The sequence below is a fragment of the Ursus arctos genome, unplaced genomic scaffold (assembly GCF_023065955.2).
Source record: "Ursus arctos isolate Adak ecotype North America unplaced genomic scaffold, UrsArc2.0 scaffold_6, whole genome shotgun sequence".
NCBI classification, from domain to species: Eukaryota; Metazoa; Chordata; class Mammalia; order Carnivora; family Ursidae; genus Ursus; species Ursus arctos.
Window position 1 is genome coordinate 84,364,284 of NW_026623078.1, and position 22,254 is coordinate 84,386,537.

Consider the following 22,254-nt stretch of genomic DNA (forward strand, 5'->3'; position numbering starts at 1 on the left):
ATGCCCTGCGGTCACCAGGCCACCCCATCTTCCAGCTTCTCTCGATGTCCCCGACGAGGAAAACCTCGCGAGATAATTTCCAGAGCACAGTCACTGATCCTCACAGGCAGCCAGAGAGCTGGGCACCACTGTACCCGTCCTACTGGCGAGGGACCGAACGCGCAGAGAGGAGACTTGCCTGTACAGATGGTGAGGGACGCTCCGACGCTTGAACCCGGCACTCTGTCACCAGAGCCCACATCCTCCTGCTGCTGGGCCCCACTGAGGACCCTGCTGGGCACATCCAGTGCTCAGGTCTCCTGTGTGCCACGGGCTCCACGGCCAACCAGAGGGCCAGCAGCTGCCCCACACTGGAGTCTCTCAACACCCCGAGGCCTCGGCGACCAGCTCCGCAACCAGCTGCTCCTGCAGGGCGTGGGGGCCTTGGGGCAGGAAGCCAGGTTCGGATGCAGAGGGCAGAATGAGGCAGGTGCAGAGCTCCAGCACACATGCGTGACAAGGAGCACCCTCTGGGCACCACGACGCAGCCACCCAGCGACTGTAGATGGGTGTGCACGCCCCACTGGCGGGTCCTGAACGGTGGGCGCACATGCTCACGGGCATCAACTCCAGTACCCAGGCCCATGGCGCTAACAGGCAGAGAGGACACTGCATGGAAAACGCTCCTGAGACACGTGGCCTCAGCTGGAGAGGCGTAAGCAGTGGCCCAGCACTTCCTTCTGGCCACGCTCGGTCATTCCCAGAGCTGTGACCGAGCGCTGAGAGGCTATGGGGCTGGTCACTAGAGAACTGTGTGCACGTAATCCCTCCTTAACAAACCCCGTAAGCCTCTCCAGGGTGCGAGGCTCCATGCCAGACAGCAGCACCTGAAGACAGAGTGCGTGCAGACCAGCACCTGGGTGCGGCCAATGCCTGGTGTGAGACGAGCCCTGACCCTGTGACCCACCATCCACTGTCCGCTAACCCACGGCCCACTGGCCCCTGGCTCATGGGGGGCCGAGGACAGTGTCCCTAGGAAGTCCTCGAGGCCAGCAAGTATGAGACACAGCAGGGTCTGGCTGACACAAAGCCTGTACTCTTTCCCAGCATAGACTGCAACATGGATGTGGCTTGAGAAACTGGCTGTCAAGAGGACAGGGAAGGGAGCCACTCCACCAAAGGCCCTCTGGAAAACAGGGCTTCCTGTCCCTCCAGGAAAGGGCCAGCAGCATGGGCAGAAGCCCAGCACGGCCCCGGACAGCTCCCCATGCCCAACGGATGCCCAGAAAATGCGCGGTGGTAGCGACTGAGCCCAACGGCATGCTCACGCTGCGGCTCCCGCTCCAGTCCAGGACAGGATGACGGTGGGTGAGCTGGGGAAGTGGTGTGCATGCTCCTGGTGCCCCCGTGCTCTGCACAGGAGCTGATGGTGTTTCCAGCACGTTCCAGCGCCCGGGGGCAGGAGACCCTGCACAGTAGGAGCCCGGCCCGCTCAGCGTGGACTCCCAGAGCCAGCCGAGTTCATCCGTCTGCCTCTGCACAGACCACACGCCGGCCCGCCCCAACGGCTGCTTCCTGCCCTAGGTTTGCTCAAGGCGGCCTTGCCACGCAGGAGCACCGGGACACATGTGGGGGCTTGTGGGAGCCCCGCTTGGGCCATGTCCCGTAGATGCCCAGACGGACTCTGGCCCGCAGCACCACTACAAGGGGAGAAGAACACTGGGAAGGTGCTACTCCTTTCTAAGAACAGGCACATGACCGAAACCAAACGGTCATGTGATTCAAACCCCCGATCTTAGAAATACATGAGGAAACCAACCACAGGGACAGGGGTCAGCAACTCACCCCAAGCCTGGGTAGTCGCACAGAGCGCCGGCTGGCCTCGGCAAAGCGGAGGCCTCGGCAAAGCGGAGGTCAAGACACGGAGCATGGCACATGCCCTGGAGGCTCTATTCCCTGAGAGACAACAGGCTGGGGGTGAGCCACCCAGCAGCCCTACAGAGCACCTGGGACCTGCACGGTGCCGGCTGCCCTCTCGCCCCAGCCTAGATAAAACGCACCGCTCTGTGGCAGGTCATCCTCCCCCTACGGCGCCAATCCCCAAACAAGCTTCTCCCCGCCCCTACCTTGCGTTCACCCTCCACCCCTGGCGGTCCGGCCTACCCCAAAGCCCTCCCAGGTCTGCCCTCTCGCGGGCCACCAGTATCACCGACTTGCCAACAAAGCTGGTCCTTGTGTGTTCCACTCAGCCCAAGCGCCATAAGGGCAGAGTGCTGGCATCGTGCCTGGCATACAGCGGGCACGCAAACCATGTGCCGGATGGAGGCGATGTTGAGCAGCCGTCCCAGGAGCCCCACCCTGTATCCCCCGCACCTGGCCGTGGCTGGCATGCCTCACTCCAGCGGGGCTCTCTTCCCAATGGGGTGGCCTCATGCTCTGCACGTGAACCCCCCAGCCTCCCTGTCCACCTGGACTCCCCACCTCCCCCAGCACAGCTCTGCCCCCCCTTCCTGTGCTGCCAACCCGTCAGGCCTCCCACCTTCTCTCCGACCCCCATGAACTCATCCCCCCGTCCAATCAATACCCAGGGTGAGCTCCTCAAGACACGCCTGGGTGGCAGCCCTCTATCCTCACAAGCCTCTGCCAGTTTTTCACGATCTGAACACTTGGGGTGGGAGGACTGGGCTGGATCCTGCCCCGTCGCACATCCTCAGAGAAGACTCACCAGGCCCAGCAGCTCCCAGGTTTCCTTTCCCATCTGTCCGCTCCAAGTGGGCCCCTGCAAGTGTCCACCCCTTGAGAAAAGTGTCTACAGAGGGGCCCACAGAGCCAAGGCAGCCGGGAGTGCGTGGGAGAAGCCAACAGGACCCGCGGCGGTGCCAGCTCAGTGATGCTCCCCCCAGTCCTCCCCAGTGAACCCCCTGGCTGCACGGCACTTGGGGCCCAGCAGGAAACCTGGTGCGCCCCCACTAAGTGGCCTTGGCAAGGGGACGACTGGGGCGCCCCCCACCCCAAGCTGGGCACGGAGGAAGTGGCAAGGGGCAACGGCTTTCCTGGGCCAGCCCATTGGCGAGAAGCATCAGCATTTCCCATCCCGTCCCCCAGGCAGCCCCAGGCGCGAGCGAGCCAGTCTCCCCACCGCCGCGAGGCCGCCGCTGGGACACCTCCACCAGCGCATTTCCCAGCACGGCTCTCCACAAACACCACGCCGCCTGTAGTAAATAATTTCTGTTTTCTCCCAGGCAGACGCTGAACAACAATGGTGGGACCAGGAAGGCTCCCCGTTCACAGGAAATGCTCAGTGTGTCAGCATCGTCGGAGGGCCGTGTGAGGTCACAGGCAGCGGCCACCACGCTGGTCACGCGCGGCAGCTCCCATTCAATGCGACGACTTTTTTGATAAACTGGTATTTGTGGGGGGAGGGGAGCCAGGGGACCGGGAAAGTGGCCTATAAATGTTTAACAAAAGATCTGAACCAGGAATAGGAACGTACATTCTTTCTTTCAATAGACAAAGCCTTCCACATCAAGATATGTTTGTATTCTGAGACAAGAATTCCATGATAACGCTTAACTCATGAGAACGAGCTGTGAGAAATGCCCACCAGCCTTGAGTGACCTCTGATGAACGTACATCGACGAGCCCTGTGGGGAACCCTGGCGAGGGCCAAGGACACCCCCAGAGACAGCCACTGGGCCTGCAGCACTGGGAGGAAGCCACCGGCTAAGAGCGATGGCCCCAGAGAGGAAAGGGACCCCCACACACAGGGAGGGTCTACACTGGGCAGAGGGGGATGGGCACTCCTTCATCTGCATGGAATGTTCTAGAACCCCAGAGCCACAGGAAGGTAGGGAGTGGGATGAAGAAGAGAGGGAGCAGCATCTGGCATTTTCAGGTGAGGAGGGACAGGCCCCGTGTGGGTGCACACAAGCCCTTCCCAGAGGTCCAGAAGCCCACTGCCAGCTGGGCTGCTCTCCGAGGCGTCCCCAGCACCCGGGCTGTGCTCCCATGTGTTATCCTTCATCTTGGGGCTAAAGAGCGGCTCAGATACCCAGAAGGTGCAGCCCCCAACCTGGGCGGGCCGTGGGGGGGGGGGGCAGGTGCCCTCGAGGTCAGGGACAGAGGAGCAAGTGGTCAGTTGGTTCATGTTCCCTGTGGGTCAAAGATAAACAAGTTTGCCCAAGTGGCTCTCTGGGGCTCACTGTGCCACATCAGAAGGAGCTATTTTGGACAGAGGCAGTTTGGAAATGGTGTCCTTCAAACTTACCGAGGGGCACTGAATTCTGGTGGCTTCTGAATGGTCTTTCTCCTGGTAAACAAGCACTCCCCAGCCCCTGTGTTGGCCTGCAAGCTGGGCTGTTTCCAGGGAACCAACATGCACAGCCCCCACCAGCCCCACACCGCTGGGGGTGCAGGTCCCATTCTAAAGGAGGAGGAGACTCAGCAGTCCGGCTGGATGTACTTGGTGGGTCACTGAGCCTCTGGAAAGCCAGGGCGCAAACCTCCCACTGCCCTGGCGCCAGCTACTGCGGGCTCCTTCCTTCCCGGAACCAGCTGGAGCACCAGCTGCTCTCAGCCCAACCACCAGCACCACCCACCCACCTTACAGCTCGAAAATACACACTGCGACAAGCATCTTCGCGACACCAGCGCCATGTCACCTTAGCGGCACAAGGCATCACAAGGCGCTAGTCCTAACATTCCAGAAGCTTCCTCAAGCGCATAAAATGCATGGCTAATCCCGCGGCCAGGCCTAAGCTCCTGGGTCAGGATGGCTGCAAGTTGCAGTCACCTCTCACAGCCACGCGGCTTCCAGAAGCCAACAGCTGCCCACCAAGAGAACCCAGGCCTTGGAGGAGGATAAAGATTCTTCAAATTCAACATGTGCAGAACCTATATCCTGATTGCAGCTCCAAATCCAAACCCGCTTGGGGGTCCCCTAACTTGTAGAAAAGGCCACCATCCACCCAATCACGCTGATGGAAGCCCAGAAGTCACCTCCCACTCCAAGGACCCGAGTTCAGCACTGTGGGCCCTTCCCCCACACTGCACCCCCCCCCCCCAGGGCCTCCTGCCCCAACCACTCACCCACCCACCCCCCCCCCGCCTTTTTCCTAGTGCCTCCAGCTCCTCTGTGCCCTCGAACAGCTGCACTTTGACAGGCAGGGGTTTGAGTACAACAGACTTCCCCAACTGTCCCGCTTTCCCATGTCTTCCCACCACCTGCCAGTTCGCGGCCAGCAGGCTTCTAAGACCCTAAATGCGTGGATGTCTTGGACTTACAAGCTCCCACAGCTCCCAACACCTGGCCTACGAGGTCCTACCCTACCCACCAGCAGGGCCGGCCCCACACCAGCCCCCCCTTCCCAGGCTCCAGCGACCCCACCCCCCACCTTCTGTTCCTAAGCTCACGTCTAGCTAGAGACCCTGCCCTAGCCCCTGCATGGATGCCCCCCACCCCATCTTTGCAGGGACGGCTCCCTTCATCATTCAGATGTTCCCACCACAGCACCAATCACCATCTCGACACGGCCTGCTCAGTTGTTTTTACCGTCTGCTGGAGTGTGAGCTTCTCGACGGCAGAGCATTTCCACTGCCTGCCACAGAAAGCCCTCAACAAACCTCTGGGAGAGAGGAATGAGCAGCACGCGTCCCACTAGATGGTGGCCCCGTGACCCAGACTGCAGCAGTCTTTCCAGCACACAGGGGTGCAAGCAGCCTCCAGGCCCAGGAGATGGGCGGGGTCCCACGGAGCACCAGAGGGCCATGTGGGCTCTGCAGCCTGAGGCCAGCGAAGCACTTGGCCTTGAACACCCTGGCCCACGTGTAACGTGGACACACTGACAGAGGTGAAAAGATTCAACAAGAAGACATGCGCGCACAGCTCAGCCCCTGGCACGTGGGCTGCTCCACACACGAGCCTCCCTCCCTCCGTCACAGGGGCTGCAGCGCTGTCAAGCTTTCGGTAGGTGGGGAGTTTAAAGCATTGGGGGGACAACCCAACAGCTCAATGAGATGATCAAAAGAAAGTTCTCTGGGCGTCCGTTTGCTCTCAGGAAACGGCATGTGAAAGCCTGCTCACTGGCCATCCACACAGTGCAGGTCATAGCCCACTTCTTGAAGTCAGCCTCCCTGGGAGGTGGGAAGCACAACCCTCGATTTCTGGACCAGAAAGATCCCATAAGCTACACGTGCCCGAAGAGAACATGGGTCCCCAGCAAGCACCCAGCCCTTCATCCGGAAGGCCCGTGGAAAGACCTCAGGTGCCTGGCACTCGCTGGCGGGGCCCACACACCTACAGGACAGACCTCGAGTCACGGACAGACACGGCTGAGGGCAGCTCCCAGGCAGGGGTCCTGACGACGGCGAGAAAGGCCAGCGGCGAGCCTAGCGGAGCAGGGCTGAAGCCAAGCCCTCCTCTGGAGCCACTCACCCCCGAGCACGTTCTTAGATGTTCCATCACAGACCGCATGGGCCCCTCCCTGGGGCTCCACAACCTCTTCTTCCTGGTGAGGTCAGACGCCTGAGAAGTCCCAGGCCCAAGCAACGTGGACGTTGGCACTTTCCTTATTTCCTGGCAGAAACTAGCAGAAGAACGGCGAGGTGGTGATGCCGTGCAGGCAACCAGTGGACGACGGGGACCAGGCACTCCGGTGGGCACCTGCTCCGGGGGGGCGCCCAGGCGGGTCCACTACCTCCCAGAGCCACTCCCCTCGACTGCAGAACAGAGAGGGCTGCCTGAAAGAAGCTACAGCTGCTCCAGGCGGAGACAGACAGACGGCGGAGACAGACGGTGCAGACAGAGGGACGACAGAGACAGTCGGGTGGTCGAGACACAAGGATAGTTGAGACTGACGGGGGAGACAAGATGCTCTCAACAGTTGTTTTAAAAGCAAGAAGAGCCTGTAGCTCAGAGGAGGCTGAGAAGCAGCCCAAGGTCACGGAGCGCAGCCGTCTGCTGGCACACACAATCGCCACAGGCCCACACATCGAGCCCACAGGCAGGGAGGTGGGGACGGCCAGCCTGCCCGCTGCAGCCCTCTCCACCCGTCCAGGCCCAGCTCCCCAGCACCCCCCACCCCAGCAGCCTCCCTGCAGCCTCAGGCCGGCTGGGCCCAGTACAAGCAGGAGGCAGCCTGCTTTGAAGAAAAGGACCAAAGGAAACGGCAGCCCAACCAGACGGCCTCGCCCAGGACCTCCGGGGAGACTGAAAGGTAGCAGGTGAGGCCCGGGCCGGTGTGGAAGGCAGGCTCTGGCGTGAGGGCCCTCCCCATTGTAACATTCGCCTTCTGCTGTCACCCTCAGCATCCCATGGGGCCTGAGCTCCCCACCAGCACCTGCTGTTCACCATGAAAGGCTCCCAGAAGCAGTCAGGGAACATGCCGGCTCTATCTGACCCCTCGGTCCCGATCAGACCGACAGCCTGCCTCTAGAAAATTCCCCTACACACGGCCATGACTAGGGCCTGAGATGACTACCCTCCCTGAGTGGCCTCCATGCTGCCCAGGCCTCGTGACCTGGGAAAGCTGGCACTCCTTGGCCCAGTTACCACACCAGGCTCAGCTCAGCCGCTTCCTCCCGGCAGCTAAGTCCCCAGCAGCTGTCCTAGTGGTGGCCGAGGAACTAGCCATTGGAAGAGTGTGTGCCGTCCCCGAGGACAGGAGGGCTCGTGCTGCCTCACCTCCCCAGAGCCACAGGGGACCTGCACACGCAGGCTGTGCTCACCGGCCCGTGGAGGTGAGAGCCGCCAGGCCCAGGATCCCACCCCACACGGTTCAGGAGACAACCAAGAGCAAAGTCCACTCCTCCGCTCAGACATCACTCCCCTCTCCACGGAGGTGAACAAGCGAGATACAGCAGAGGCACAGAAGCCCCATTTACAAATCCTGAGTGTCACAGGGCTCTGTTGGTGAAGCGTCTGCCTTGGGCTCAGGTCAAGATCCCAGGGTCCTGGGATCGAGCCCCCCATCTGGCTCCCTGCTCAGCGGGGAGTCTGCTTCTCCCTCTCCCTCTGCTCCTCCCCCTGGCTTGCGCTCTCTCTCAGTAAATAAAATCCTTTTAAAATATAATAAAATAAAAACCCTGAGTGTTGAGTCACACGCAGAGAGCAGCCCCTCAAACCCACAACACTGCTGTGTCTACACAGCCTGCAAATTCGGCTGGGCTGTGGTTAAATTCTGCTTTGCTGTCATGATCTGGCAAGGTGAGAGAACATGGGGAACTTAAGGCCTTCCGCTAACCCTGCACAGCTCCCGGGGCGTCTGTACGAGTGAGGAAGGAGCTACAGGCAGCAGGCTGCCCAGGGCTTGGTGTGAGAATGGGGAAGTGTTCCAAGCCCGGGCCTCCGGGGCTGGCGGAAGAGGAAGAGTGTGGGGCACAGCACAAAAGTGCTGCTGGGTCAAAACAGTTACCATCAAAACAGGCAGCAAATCTCCTTAGTCACGCTGTTAAATGACAGCAAAATGTAAGCGGGTGTTAAGTCTAAAAGGAACTTCAAGTAAAACATAACTTGGTTCCAGCGGATGCAAGGGCAGACTTCCCCGCCCCTCTGCCCAGCCCACCTCCTGCTGACAGAACCCTCCAGGGCTCTGGCCACTTTCTGCCCCCAGCTCCCGTGGGGAAACTCAGGCCCAGGTCTCGTCCAAGCCCGTCCACCCGACCTGGACTCGCCCCCTCGCCCAGCCCCAACCACCTCAAACAAACTCGGGTTTCCAGGTCCCCCGTTTTCCATTTTGTGACCCCATCCAGACTGGCAGGTACAGTACTTCTGACAGTTACTCCACATTCTCAATGATAAGGTGAAGTTTTCTTAAAGTTACTCCCTGTGATGTTCCCAAAACCTTTCACAAGCGTTAAGACGCCTCCATATCTAAATGGAGGGCAGACGACCCGCGCTGCGCTCGGACACAAATCCCACCGCCACACTATGGGGTCTACGTGCGTGGATGTTAAGACCCAGATGGTTGATTTTTTTATGACAAAATTACCATCATCTGGAAAATATTTTGCACGTGGACACGTTCTATACCAATTGTTTTTAAAAGAAAAGTTAAGAGAGCATTTGCTCTAAAACTTATCACTTAAAAAACCTTTCTGGGATTCCAATTTTATTTTTGATACATGTTCAAGGAAAATATTAAATATTTACAGTGATTCCTCTGGAACTCTGCCCTTGAACAACACCCTTCTGGAAGGAGCCGGGAAGCCGCACGGCTGTGTTCACCTGAGAGGGGAGCACGTGAGTGCCACAGGTCACCCCAAACGCACACTCAGGTGTCTGGGCTGCCTGGTTATCTAATCACTTCAACACATATTCATAATATTTTGTTACAATTTATTTAACTGATTCTTGGCTTTCATCGTACAGTTAAATGATCTTTCTCTGCAGGAATAATTGACATAATTTTTTCTGTCTTCTTTAATCAAGGACGTGCTGACTCATCCTGGCTTCACTCACTGACATCAACTTACTCTTTACGACAGGGAAGTCCAGCGTCCCCCCTCCTGCACACAGCCTCCCGTCCCCTTCCTGCGCCCAGGTGGGTAGCCTTCTGCCTTGGTTGCTGTTCCCATGCTCGCCTTCAACAGCGGCCACCATTGGTACTGTTAACTGTCCTTCCTAATCTTGCTTCTCCAGACCATCAATCACAACCTTCCCCCTGGTCCTGGCAGGGCCCCCAGCACAGGCACGCCCTCAAGGCAGCTTACTGGATCGATAACCTCCCTGCAGGCCTTCCCTGAGCTGGAATCACACTTGCTCCTTGGACCGAGGGCTCCAGCAGTCCGCACTGACTCCCACACGCTGACTTCACCCAGCCAATTGTCCTGGTCACATGCCCCGTCTCCATCTCCCCTGGAAACCTAGCTGCGGCACCTGGCGCCGTGCCCAGCACCTGGCAGGTAGGTGTTCAGTCAGAGCCCGAGGCAAGAATAACAGGCTTCGTAAGTCCTTGGGAAAAGGGACTACGGCTGACATTTCATTGTTTCTAAAATACAATGATCTGAAACACAAGGAAATCCAGACTTCCCAATCCAAACAAAACAGTCTAACACGAAGTTTTTCAATTATTTTGGTCAAAATTCAGGAGATTTTGACCCAACTCCCGCCTAAATGTGCGCCTCTCCTCCTGGCGCGCTGCCTGTCCCCCACAGTCCATGCTGACCGCAGCGAGGGTCCCCTGACCTCAGTGGGCTCTCCGGTCGGGACGCAGGCTGGGACGGCACGCCCGCGGGCTGCGGAGCTCTGTCCCACTGGATGAGGGCGGCCCGGCAGCCGTCTCCAAGCCCGGGCCACGTGGCACCCTTCAGGCTTCCTTAGTCTCGCGTCAGCAGGAAATCCAGTGTTCAGCTGGATATTCTGGGGGGCCCATCCTATTTTTTTTCACATTTTGAAAACTGTGGTAAAATATACACAACGTAAAATTGGCCACGTCAACCGTTTTTAAATGTACAGTTCAGGGACATCAGATACATTCACGTGGTTGCACAACCATCACCGAGGTCCACCCGGGACACTTTCCCTTGTACAACTGAGACTGTCCCCGTGACACACTGACTCCCCGTTCCCCTCTCCAGCCCCCACCACTCCACTTTGGGTCTCTACGAACCTGACTCCTCTGGGTCCCTCAAAGAAGTGGAATCATACAGGATTGGTCCTTTAGCATCTGGACTGTTTCACTGAGACACATGTCTTCGAGGGCCCCTCTCATTTTGGCCATTTACCATACCCCCCCCCCCCCAGTACCACCAGCCTAGAGCCCGCGCTGCAGGCAATGCTGGGTACACCTGCCTTTTCACTCTCGGAGCTCCCACAGCAGGGGAAGGCACCGAGCCCAGCGCTCCCTACACGGGGAAGCATCAACCACTGGACGATCCTGCCCACAGCCCAGCTGGAAGCAGTCTGCGCACGCCTCCCCCAAAACCAGGCCTAATGTTAGATGCACACGTGGGGCACAATACCCAGGAGACTGTGGGGAACAGGGCAGACCTGCCCCTGCCGTTGGGGCCTTGCAGACAAGCAACCAAAGATAAGCCAAGGGCTGAGCCAAGTGCCAGGAAGGACGGGTGGGTCCTGGGGGAAACCCACCCAAGAGAGTCTGCTGATAAAATTCCCCCAGGCTTGTCCGGCCTCAGTTTCCACGGATCCGGGAAGAAGTGTTAGATAAGGGTCCCAGCCACCTGCGGGGGGAGGGGGGAAGGGGGGGGCAGTCACGCCCGGCCTGCTGTTGAGCTGCTAGAGAAAAACCCGGAGAGGGGAACACAGAATTAAAATCCAGAAACTCCAACCTGCTCCTGACCAAGACAACGACCCCTCCATGCAGGGGAGGGTCCCACACACTGCCCAGGGCTTCCTGGCCACTGTGACACTGAGGGTCCTCATGCTGCCTGAGGAGTGGCCTCAGGTACCAGTACCGTCAGACAGGATACAAAGGTTTCACTGGACCCCCTTGGCAGGCGTCACGGTACACAAAGGGGACTCCCAGAAAGGCGGCAAGAGCATGTGAGTTGCAGAAACCCGTACAGCCCTTGCTGCCCAGATCAACACACCGCTTGGAAGCTCCAAGTGAGAGGCATCTTGCAGGAAAAGCGCTAACTTGACCTCAGAACAGGTCACCTGGTCGACAATGCCCACGCTCCCTCTAGGAGGGCGCCGGCGAGCTACCTGTGCTCAGAGGCGGAGCGCCTCGGGAGCTCATGCACGCACGCACGCACGCACGCACGGAGTCACCAGGAGCACTTCCAGTTCGGACGCAGCGTGACCCTGTTTCTCAATTCTCAGAGACTGTATTCACAGGCGCTGTGCCCTGCGGGCTTCCAGCCGGCCACGGACAGTCAGCTGCACCCGCAGGCAGCGGCCACAGGGCGAGGGCCGGGCCAGCAACCTCCCCCCACCCGACAGAGGGCACGGACCCTACAGAGGATTCGCTGCGAGGCTCCTACCAGCACCGACGGCAACATCACCCGCCCTGAACAGTCCAGGGAGTGGGGCCAAGTGACGAGCGCTTAAGACACTTAGACTTTGAATGTTTTCTTTAAGGCAGGCTGTTCAGGCTGGGTAGGCTTCTCTCACAGGAAGAAAAGGTGAGCTTCAAGTAACAACACACCACAGCCTAGGAACCCTGGTTCACATTAAGCTGCAATGGAAAGGGGGAAAGTCTGGGTTTTGTGTTAACAGACACGCACAAAATGCCCCCAAGCTTTACCCTGCACCCTGGATGAAGCCGGCAAGCTGAAGTCTAAGCTTCCCCACGAATCCGGATCTTACAAAGATAAACCCAGTCCCCATCCGTTAGTCAAACGGAGAGACCACAACAAGACGGCCTCTTTTCTTTTACTTGGCTTTCCTTTCCTTTTCCCTGGAGGATACACCCTGAACCAAGAGGAAACTGGGGGCGGGGTGGGGAGCGGACAGACTTCTCCTTCCCAAGGAAGGGGTGCTGGATGGGACCAGGCCCAGGAGCGGAGTCTGCTCTTTAGAAAGGGCTCTTCAGGGTTCGGAGGCAGTTGCTTCCCCAGGCTTTCTTTGAAGACTGACCCCACGTTTCCACTTGATGCTCACTACCGCCAGATCCACTGGGGGGGGGGGGCATAGGCCCACACGCGGCACTGGTGGAAAGCTCACCTCTGGGGCCAGGCGGCACCCCTCTGCCCTCAGACCACCCAGGCGGGCGGTCCCAGGAGGCGTCCTCTCTGGAGAAGGGCTGAAGCCGCCTTGGCACTAACAAAACAAAAGCTGACACCCGGACTTGGAGGTGCCACTCTGACCTCCTTTATCCCAATCTGTGAGCCTGAGGCCTAAGAACGCAGTTTTAACAGTCTCCTCCAAAAGCTGACCTGTTCAATAAATGGGACTGGGGGTCCAGTGCGCAAGAAGCACAGCCGCTCGGACAGGAGGAAGGGCTGGCAGGGACTCTGAAGGCACAGGGGACAAGCCACAGGGGCGGAGTTGGGACCAGAGATGCCAGCACAGACAGGCTTTCTACTCTGACCCGGTGTCGGGATCCTCATCCGCTTTCGGATGCTCTGCAGGAGCAGCTACTGGGGACACCGATAAGTCCCAAAGCCACTTGTCTTGTGTCTTCCACCTCCAGAAAAAGGTGCAAGAAACTGGCTGCCTCTAGGGATGAACCTGGAAGTTGGGGGCAGGAGACGGATGGAAATCTCACCATCTGAACAGTTGGGACTTCTGAATTCTGACCTTGGTAGAAACGCTACCAATTAAAGAAAACTCAATTTTAAAGACCACTTCCCCTGTGAGCGAGGGTTCAGAAGGGTGGGCGCGGGCTCTGGGCTAAGCTGGGCCTGCTCCAAGGACAGTGTTCAGGGACTGCTGGCGGCATCGTCCACAGAGCACTGGGTGTCCCCTCCATGCCAACGTCCTGCCCCTCTACAGCCAGCCAGAGGCCGGGGGCACACAGCCAGGAAGGAAGGGGACGGCCCCACCACCGTCCCTCCACCTCCTCAGACCCCTCCTGGGCCTGGCAAACTTGCCAGCATCCTTTCCAGCCCCAAGAAATGACGCTCGCTTCTAGTCTAAAGGCTCCTTTCAGAAAAAGAGGCAGTCACTTGGGATCGAGACACCTGATTTCGGGTCCCCACCTGGCCAGGTAAAGCAGGGATGACAGCTTCCCTGTGGAAGAGCTTCCCATGGGGAGGGTGGCCCCGGGTGCCATGGCGCTCTTGACACTTACCTGGGCCAAGCACATCTGCCTAAAGCGTGCGGGGAGTGCACGCTTCACTCGAGTGCCCCCCCCCCACAAATGATTTAGACTTTTTGTATTTAAACTGGCACTAACCAAAAATTTTCACCTCTTGAACCAGTTTGTCAATGGAACACCCTAACAGATCCCGCAGAGCAATGGCCCAAGCTGACAGCAAAGTTTAGCTCCAGGGTCAGAGGCAGCCAGACCCTGTCCTTCCCAGAGCGACACGAAGACAGATGGGCTCCGTCGTTCCCAAAGCATCGAAACAGACCAGTCCCGCCAAGTCTGTTCGTCACCACACGTGCTGCTGACTGAGGATCACAGGAGACAGCGTGCAACCAAAATAAAACCCCCAAGACCCAAGTTTACTGGGAAAGAAAAACCAACCTGCATGGCTAAGAGCGACAAGTAGGAGGACAACTAAAAGATCCAGGCTCTTCCTTCGATCACGCTAGTACAACAAACAGAATTTACAGAATAAAACAAAGTAAATCCTGCAATTATTGTTGTTTTTCTAATTTCTCCAACCGAGGACTGCAAAAGGCCAGCCCAGCTGACCTCCACAGCATACCACACGTGGGCTGGGTCCTGGTCAGGGCGTTTCGACACCGCGGGCCTACAAAGCGCCTTCAGCACAAGAAGAAAAAGCTGCATGGGGCGCCTGGAGGCGCAATCTGTGAAGCGTCTGACTCGTTTCAGCTCAGGTCATGATCTTGGTGTCGTGAGATGCAGCCCTGGGTCGGGCTCCCTGTTCAGCGCAGAGTCTGCCTGGATATTCTCTCTCCCTCTACCCCTTCCCCACTCAGGCTCGCTCTCTCTTTCTTGGATAAATAAATAAAAAAATCTAAGAAAAAAAGAAGAAAGAAAAAAGAAAAGAAAGGAAGGAAATAAAGGGAGGGAGGGAGAGGGAGGGAGGGAGAGAGAAAGAAAAGAAAAGAGAAAAGAGAAGAAAAGAGAAGAGAAGAGAAAAGACGAAGCTGCAGCTATAGCTGTGGGGCCCAGCACCAGAACAGAGCACCGCACTCCACCGTATCAGGAGCCAGGAAGAGAATATGAGGTTCTCGGAAGCACAGAAGTTACCCGGCTTGTCACCTGCTGGAGATCCACGGTGCGGTGGCAAATGCACCAGGTGACTGGCCCAGTTGGAAGCCCCCCATCTGCTGGCTCACACAGTCACTCCCACTCAGCTCACAGGTTGGCCAGGAAGACTCTTGACACCGTCTTCCACTGGAACCTGCAAAACCCGGGCACCACCACCCCCAGGCCCAGCTGACCTACAGATCCGTGCCCTGGGAAGGGGACCGCAATACGGGTCCCCACTATCACTGCTTAATGAACCTAAAACGTGGCCGCAGAGTTAGAGCGTATACAGCAGGCTGCCTGGTCCCAGACCGGGCCACGGGAGCCTCTCCCGAGAGAGGATCCAAGTCCTGGTGGGACGGTCTCCCGAAGCGCCCAACATCTGCCAAGCGCACCCCCCTGGCTGACTTCCGGAAGCTCCAGAGAGTCTACCGATGCACGACGAAGTAACTGTTTCAACCAAACAGAAAGACGCCACTAGTCTCCAGTCAGCCACAGTATCATGTCAATCCTGGAAGACCCAGGAAGGTCGCTCAGGGTGCCCGAGACGGGGAGACTCAGCGAATCAGGGCAGCTGCTGGCTGCTGAGGCAGGCTCTGGGGTCCCCCTGATGGGGCACGGCTCCCCAGAGATGGCAAGAACTCTCCGTTCTTTACCAACCCGGACTTCTGCTCAGTGGGCAGCCAGCAGGGAAGGGACGAGCTCTCCCGCCTCCATGCTGTGTTAGGGACCCCAGTAAAAATTCCCATAGGCTTTGGGATCGCTATTCCCCTGGAGGCCCCTGCACACTCAGTCTGTCCTCTGAGCCCAGCCACCTCTGAGCTGTGGGCACCATGTCTTCCTCCTGTATCCAGAGTCGCCAGCCCTGTGATTCACTAGGGTCCTCCAACACCACGGACCTGCAAGGCCAGATGGAGGGAGGGCCAGGCTCAGGTTAGAGACCCGTGCAAAGGGCTGCGGGGACAGAAGCTGAGATTGCCCGACAGGGATCAGCTCTGCGTGGCACACAGCCCAGGAGCCACAGCAGGGACAAAGAAACAGCCCCCGTGTTAATGGATGACGTCAGGACCACAGACTGGGCAAGGCTGTGGCAAAGCCCACTGCTTCCACCTGTCAGGACAACAAAACAGCTTACCGCCAAGTATGCAGAAGCTCAAAGTGCAGCCAGACGCTGCCCAAGTTTCACGATGCCCCTTTCCCTCCCCAGCAGGTCCACTGGGCCACTGGAGACGTTTGGTCCCTACTCAATCCTAGCGGGCTCCCAACTGAAGCAGGCGTACCCAGGACATCCTAGGGCCACGAGGAGACTCCATTTTGGGTAAAGAAAGGTGCTGACAGTAACACCTAGTTCTTAAAGGCTTCTCCCCTGCGTGCCCTGCGGTTTCACCGGAACGCCACACACACAAGCAGCCAGGCCTCACAGGTGGAGACGGCAGGTGGGGAAAGCCTGTCAACAAGTCACTTCAACACACACACAAGGTGAGCACCTCCTCGGATCCCAGCTCCGTGCCCTCGGATGTGAGGGGTCAGCAGGGGGCCCGTTGGGGTGATGAAAACACACCCGGCCTTGACTGAGCCAGTTACACAAGCAGGTCCGGCAGACGTGAATCAGGAGCACCTAACTGAAGAACGTTATTGTTTCAAAGCAGCTTCATTAAGTACTGATACACAAAACGCAGTGATAAACACCACGCCTCCGGGCACGGCAGACGGCTTCTCTAAGAAAGTCAGACTCCAATCACAGGAAACTCTGATTGCTCCATCGCCCCTGAGTGCGAAGCACATCCCCGGGGAGGAAACTGGGCCTTCTGTTTCTGGACTCGGTGCAAGCCCACCCCATGAAGAACCAGTCCTCTACCGTGCACACCCCGCCCCCAGCCCTGCTCTCCTCCTGAGCCAGCGCCCGCCCTGTAGGGGGTCAGCACCCACCCCTACTCCCGACAGCACCTGTACAGCTCTGCACGCAGCAGACACACCCACGACTTTCCAAAGCTGCCGGCAGCACACAGCACAGGCATTTACGTTTTATAGTAAAATACTCGTGATTATCCCACATTATCCAAAACTGATACTAGTCTCATGTAGTACATTAAATACTCAAACCCAAACAAGGAAATGTGCTAAGTTGCATAGAAACTGAGACTCATAACCTATAAAATGAAACATTCCAAGGAGCTGTTAGTGCCAGGGTTTTACGCCATTAATACATATAACCTATCACAAAGAAAATTTGGGAATAACAGCTCCCAACTCTGTCCTTCTAGAAAAACCTACTTCTCCATCATCAGAGCTTCTGAATTCTGTATTTGTTACCAAAACTACGAGGTGGTCTGGAAACTGGAAAACGGCGCTCCACTTCTAACTTACAGTCACGACTGCTATTGTGAGGGCCTCAACTGTGGTGCCAAACCCAAGTCCTTCCATGTTGAAGGGACCGAAAAAATAAACGTCTGGGAAAATTAACAGCTGCAGGACTCCCTGAGGTCTGGCCACAAAGCCAGTCTTCGTTTCTGAAACTTGCCAAGGCCCTGTGTCCCCGAGTGCCCTCTGCTCGCTCTCCACACTGTCACCCCAGAGCCCCCCGCACGAGGAGGGTGTCCCCCTTGGAGGGTGTGCAGCACTGTGAGCTGTGAAGTGGCTCTCGCTGCCCGGGTCACTCCCCACCTCCCCCGCCAGCGGGAAGCAGCCCGAGCAGAGATGCTCGGTGCCCCGGCGCACCTGCCTGGGCACGGACCGTGAAGAGCGGACATGCAGAGGTGACAAGTACGGAGATGAAGAACAGCGCTGACCTACATCACTCATGCTCCACCGTCCCCAACTCTCCTGAAAAGCTCAATCTTGCCTGAGGTCTCGTGAAATCTTCTCAGGACGTTTGTAAAGATGAAAAATAAAGCACGGGATTACCAAGAGAAACATGTGTGGCTTGACAGTAATCTCGGTACGGAGAGAACACACGAATGCGCTAAGATGCAGGGGTGCGTCCCGTAACTCCTGCGATCTGAAATCATCACAAGCACAAACGGCACTTTCAGACACCTGCCACCACCGAGGTGAGCAATGAAGTCTACTCTCCGGTGATGGCGCCATTCATCACTGAAGGCAAGGCTACGATTTTCAGATCGCTGCACCTCACTAACGGATCCACGGAGCAGTGAGCGCTCACTGAACAGGAAACGCCGTGTTTGGAGAAGAAACATTCCTAAAACAACCAAGATAAGCAGATACTATACGCACATGTGGAATATTCTGGAATGAAACAGAAGATTTTAAAACTTCCTTAGACACCAGGGAAAACAAGACACCGGCAAAATGCACCGGGCCTAAGGCACCCCAGTGGTAATCTGGAGGGGACGTGTGTGTCTTCCGTACGGGGCTGCATAATGCTGACTGAGTAACTCCACGAAGTCCAGTATTTCTGGAAATGCCCGTTACTCAGCTACCTAAAGTCCACACGAAACTCAGATTTAAGTCGTCAACAACAAGGAGCTGGGTAACAAAAAACCACGTTATTCAGGGTTTTCTCGGCCAGGATTCGTTCCAAGCAAATCTTCTGCCATCACCCTCCCCTTCTCGGGAAGGAAACTGAGGGAGAGTCAGGGAGGTTCCCTGGCCTGCCCCAGGAGGATACAGCTGGTGACCGTGTCCACGAGGCAGTAGCAGGGCCGGTACCTCAGGAGAGACGGGCACGCCGGGATTAGAATGTATCGAAGCTGACTGCACACACTCAAGAGCTCAACTACCACCTTGCCAAAACAGGTACTTCCTCGTCGACACCCAAGGCCCCCCCGCCGCCCCCCCGCCCCAGTTTAGAGTAGGTGCAGGAGAGCAAAGACCAGGATGCTGGTTCCCAGGGCTCCCGACACTTTCCAGCGCACGTGACGAACTCCGCGTGATGTCCGCTCGTGTGTTCACACCGCGAACGCCGACGCTCAGTGCTAAGGACCAGGCAGAGGCGCGGACAGCACTTACCAATCTGCAAGAGGATCGGCGTGACCAACGCCGTCTCCATGGCGTAACAGAACTCCCTGCCAAACATCACGGCCCCGTGCATGACCCACAGGCGCACGGGGATCCGGTCTATGGACCCCTCGCTGATGGTCTCATCGTGGGTGTCCGCGCTTCCGGGCTTCTGCAGGTCCGGCAGGGGCACAGGCAGCTCCTGAACTTGCATAGATTCCGAGTCGGCGTTCTGCGGGGCCATTCTCATTACCACCAAAAACATATATATATGTGTATATATATATATATATATATTTCCTCTACCTATATAAATAATACTATCATGTAACTTCAAGGATAAATTAGGACGCCTTCTCTTTCTGCTTCAGCTGTGTTCCTCCGGCAAGTAATGCTTGTATCCCTCTTTGTACAGAGATCTCGCAACTTCTCACAATCGGGCGAGACACGCAGCAAAACAAAATGATTTTTGGTTGGATTTTAAACATATGGCTTGCTGGTTTACTGTGAATTAGAGTTAAAAATCCATAATTGCCATTCAGTTAATACCAGTTTCATCATTATTATTGAAGAGGTGCTGAAGTTATGTTTCTTGCTACAGAGAGGTGGGAAGGTGACACAGAAAGGAGGTCCACCGTTGCTCCCCATCGAGTGACTGGTTGATCTGCAAAAGAGGAAAACAACCCCGGCAGAGAGTCAGTCGGGGGCGGCCGCCGTGTGGCCTCCCACCCCTGGCTGTCCAGGCGCTCCACGGACTGGTCCTCGGCCACCTGGGAGACCCCGACCTCAGACCGCCGCAGCTCTCTGGTGCTGACTCTGGGTCAGCTGCGGAGAAAACAGACCCTGATTCCTGGAGACCCATCTTCTTGTATGGATCTAATCCTGGGGCAGGGTAAAGACAGGACAAGAAGGGGCAGGCAGCAGAGGAGAGCTCGGCTTCTGCTCTTGAGACAGCAAGAATCAGCAAGAATCACCAGCCTCCTGGGAGTGGGGATGGAGAAGCTGGGGAGGCAGGGAGGCTGGATAAAGGCGCAGAGATGCTGCCTAGGAGTGGAAAGCGGGGAGGTGGGTAGAGCAGGGATGGGGTAACTTGCCACCTGAAGGGGGGGGTGTTCCAAGTCCACCTAAGGCAGCTGAATGCATGCTGTGGGCTGTCTACAGCGGTGCACTTTGACCTCGGCAGGTTACAGCCCCTCTCCAGGAGAAAAGTACCTGCATCGCAAACTCCAAATATCCCGTCTAGGGCTCACAGACTCCCGACCCACACACGCCATTCCTAGTGGTGTGGAACTCCTGACCCCAGTCCTACGTTCCCACCGTCCTGGTCCCTCGACTGGCTTTGTGATGCATTCTCTACCCGGGGGAACACACCACAATAAAATGTCTGCTGCCTTGCATCTAACTAGAAATTTCCCCTTAGACAGGTTTTAGGAAAATGCAAGATCAGACCAAGGATGCAGCTCCACCCATGTGCTCTGCTGGACGCAGACCTCCGGGCACTGGGTTTCTCTTCAATCTGACATGCGGTAGAAGAAGGGACCCTAAAAATCACCCAATGGTGTTCCCATCCTATTTTAAGGTAGGTCTGGGAGTTGAAACCTTACCAGAGATTTTCAACAACCGGTTTAATTAACAATATTTCTAGTTAATATTCACTTAACCAAAGATGCTCTTAATTACCTCCTCCTCCATTTTCCCCCAGAACCGATGACCAACCAAGGGCGGCTTTCACACTGAGCGCCTGCTCTGGGAGCCGTGGAGGCGCTGGCGGGGCCCCAGCCTTGGGCGAGGCCGGCTGCTCTCCCTTGAGGTCTACTCTCTCTTGAGGTCGAGTCCTTCCCTCACCACGTCACCATTGCAGGGCTCCCTCACGGCCCCTTCCTGCCGCAACGGGAGTGTCGTTGGGGCCCGCGAGCCCATGTCCTGCCTGCATGTGTGTGCCTCACGCCCCCCAGTGCTGCTACACTTCACAGGGACGATCCCCGTCCTCGAGACTGCTTTCAAATTTTCCAAGTGTCCCCTACCATATGACAGCTTTGCTGTTATATTAAAATCAGGGCTTTGTGGGCACCCGGGTGGCTCAGTCAGTTGAGCATCTGACTCTTGGGGTCAGCTCAGGCCATGATCTCAGGGTCACGAGATCGAGCGTGCTTGAGATTCTCCCTCTGCCTCTGCCCCACCCCCCCGCCCCCCACACTCACGCGCACTCTCTCTCTCTCTCAAAACAACAAAAAACAAAAAAACAAAAACAAAAAACAACCAGGGTTCCTAACCTCAATCTTTTTAGAAAATGTTATGAAACTACTTCTAACATAGAAAGTAAACAAAACTGTTTTAAAAAACCCCAAATCGCCCAGCATTAGCAATTACCAACACCTGCTGTTCCCACTCCCTCCTTACCTTGGGAGTAATCCCTGTCCTAAGAAATGGAAAAGAAATCCATTTGTCAACCTGTCAATCTTATACCAAGATAGGGTCCATGATTTTAATAAATGCCTTTTTCCACCAAATAAGATGGATATTTTTATGGCAGACAGGTTTTCAAAGCCCACACTGATGACCTGGGGTTCTGGGGGCAGGAATGAGAGTCATCATTTTCTAAGAATCCTAGTGACGTAGTTATGAACACACAGCTGTCCAGCTCCATCCCGGCAGCCCTACCCATGGCTGCCGCCGTCCTGACACCCACGCCTGAAAGAAGGCAGCCTCACCGAGGCCATCTCGGCACCAGCGAGAAACCAGGTGCCGAGCTCCACACTAGGTACTGCGAGCTGCTCTGAGACACTGCTTCTCCACCGGGAGCTCTGCACCTCGGAGGACACCAGCCAGTGTCTGGACCCGTTTCTAGTTGTTACAACGTGGGTGGGGGCCCGGATGCTGTTCAGCACGGCCCCCACACTACAGAATGATCCAGCCCCAATGTCGACTAGGTCAAAGCTGAAAACTCTGAAGGTTATTATTAAATGGGAAAAAGTCTTCTCCAGAAATTCTGAAACATTACATTTTACACTATTACATTTTGAATCAATCAACTGGGCCAGATGTGGCCAACTCAACATCACTGCCTCTTTGTGGAACCAAATCAGTCGCTGCTCAAAGTGGATAGGAAAACGCTGGCGGGCTCAAGCCACTCTTCCAGAGCAGGGGGAGATGGCCTCCGGGACACGGTTCGTGGCAGGGAGAAAGGTGCGAGCTATTTCCTCTCGGGAGTGTAAGAACCTCTGGGGAATTCTCCAGAAAGCCCCAGCTCGCCGCCACAGCCTCCCACAACACGTGTTCAGATGACGTCCCTGAAGACCCCTCTCCAGCTCAGCCCTCCCGGGAAGATGCGGCTCTGGCCTGTACTGTGTAACACGGCCCTGGCCCAGGACAGGGAAAAGCTCCCACGGCAGAGGCCGCCACCCATGCCTCCTCAGTCCCCACACCTCCCATGGTGCCTGGCCGCACAGCAGGAGCCCGGGGAGGTCACGGGAAGAACAGATGAATACATGAATGAATGAATGATAGCCGGCTAACCTGCTGACCAGAACGTACT

The 22,254-nt window shown here is 56.9% G+C and overlaps 1 protein-coding gene across 5 annotated transcripts in view; it reads right to left on the reverse strand.

Moving 5' to 3' along the window:
- Window positions 1-22,254, reverse strand: part of SLC45A4 (solute carrier family 45 member 4) — a 73,278-nt gene that overhangs the window by 13,290 nt on the left and 37,734 nt on the right. For all 5 annotated transcript variants that reach the window (XM_057307925.1, XM_057307924.1, XM_057307923.1 and 2 more), the window contains one exon: window positions 18,732-19,383. In XM_057307925.1, coding sequence (XP_057163908.1) covers window positions 18,732-18,984 — 253 coding nt within the window. In that variant the 5' untranslated portion in view covers window positions 18,985-19,383. The remainder of the gene's footprint in view (window positions 1-18,731; window positions 19,384-22,254) is intronic.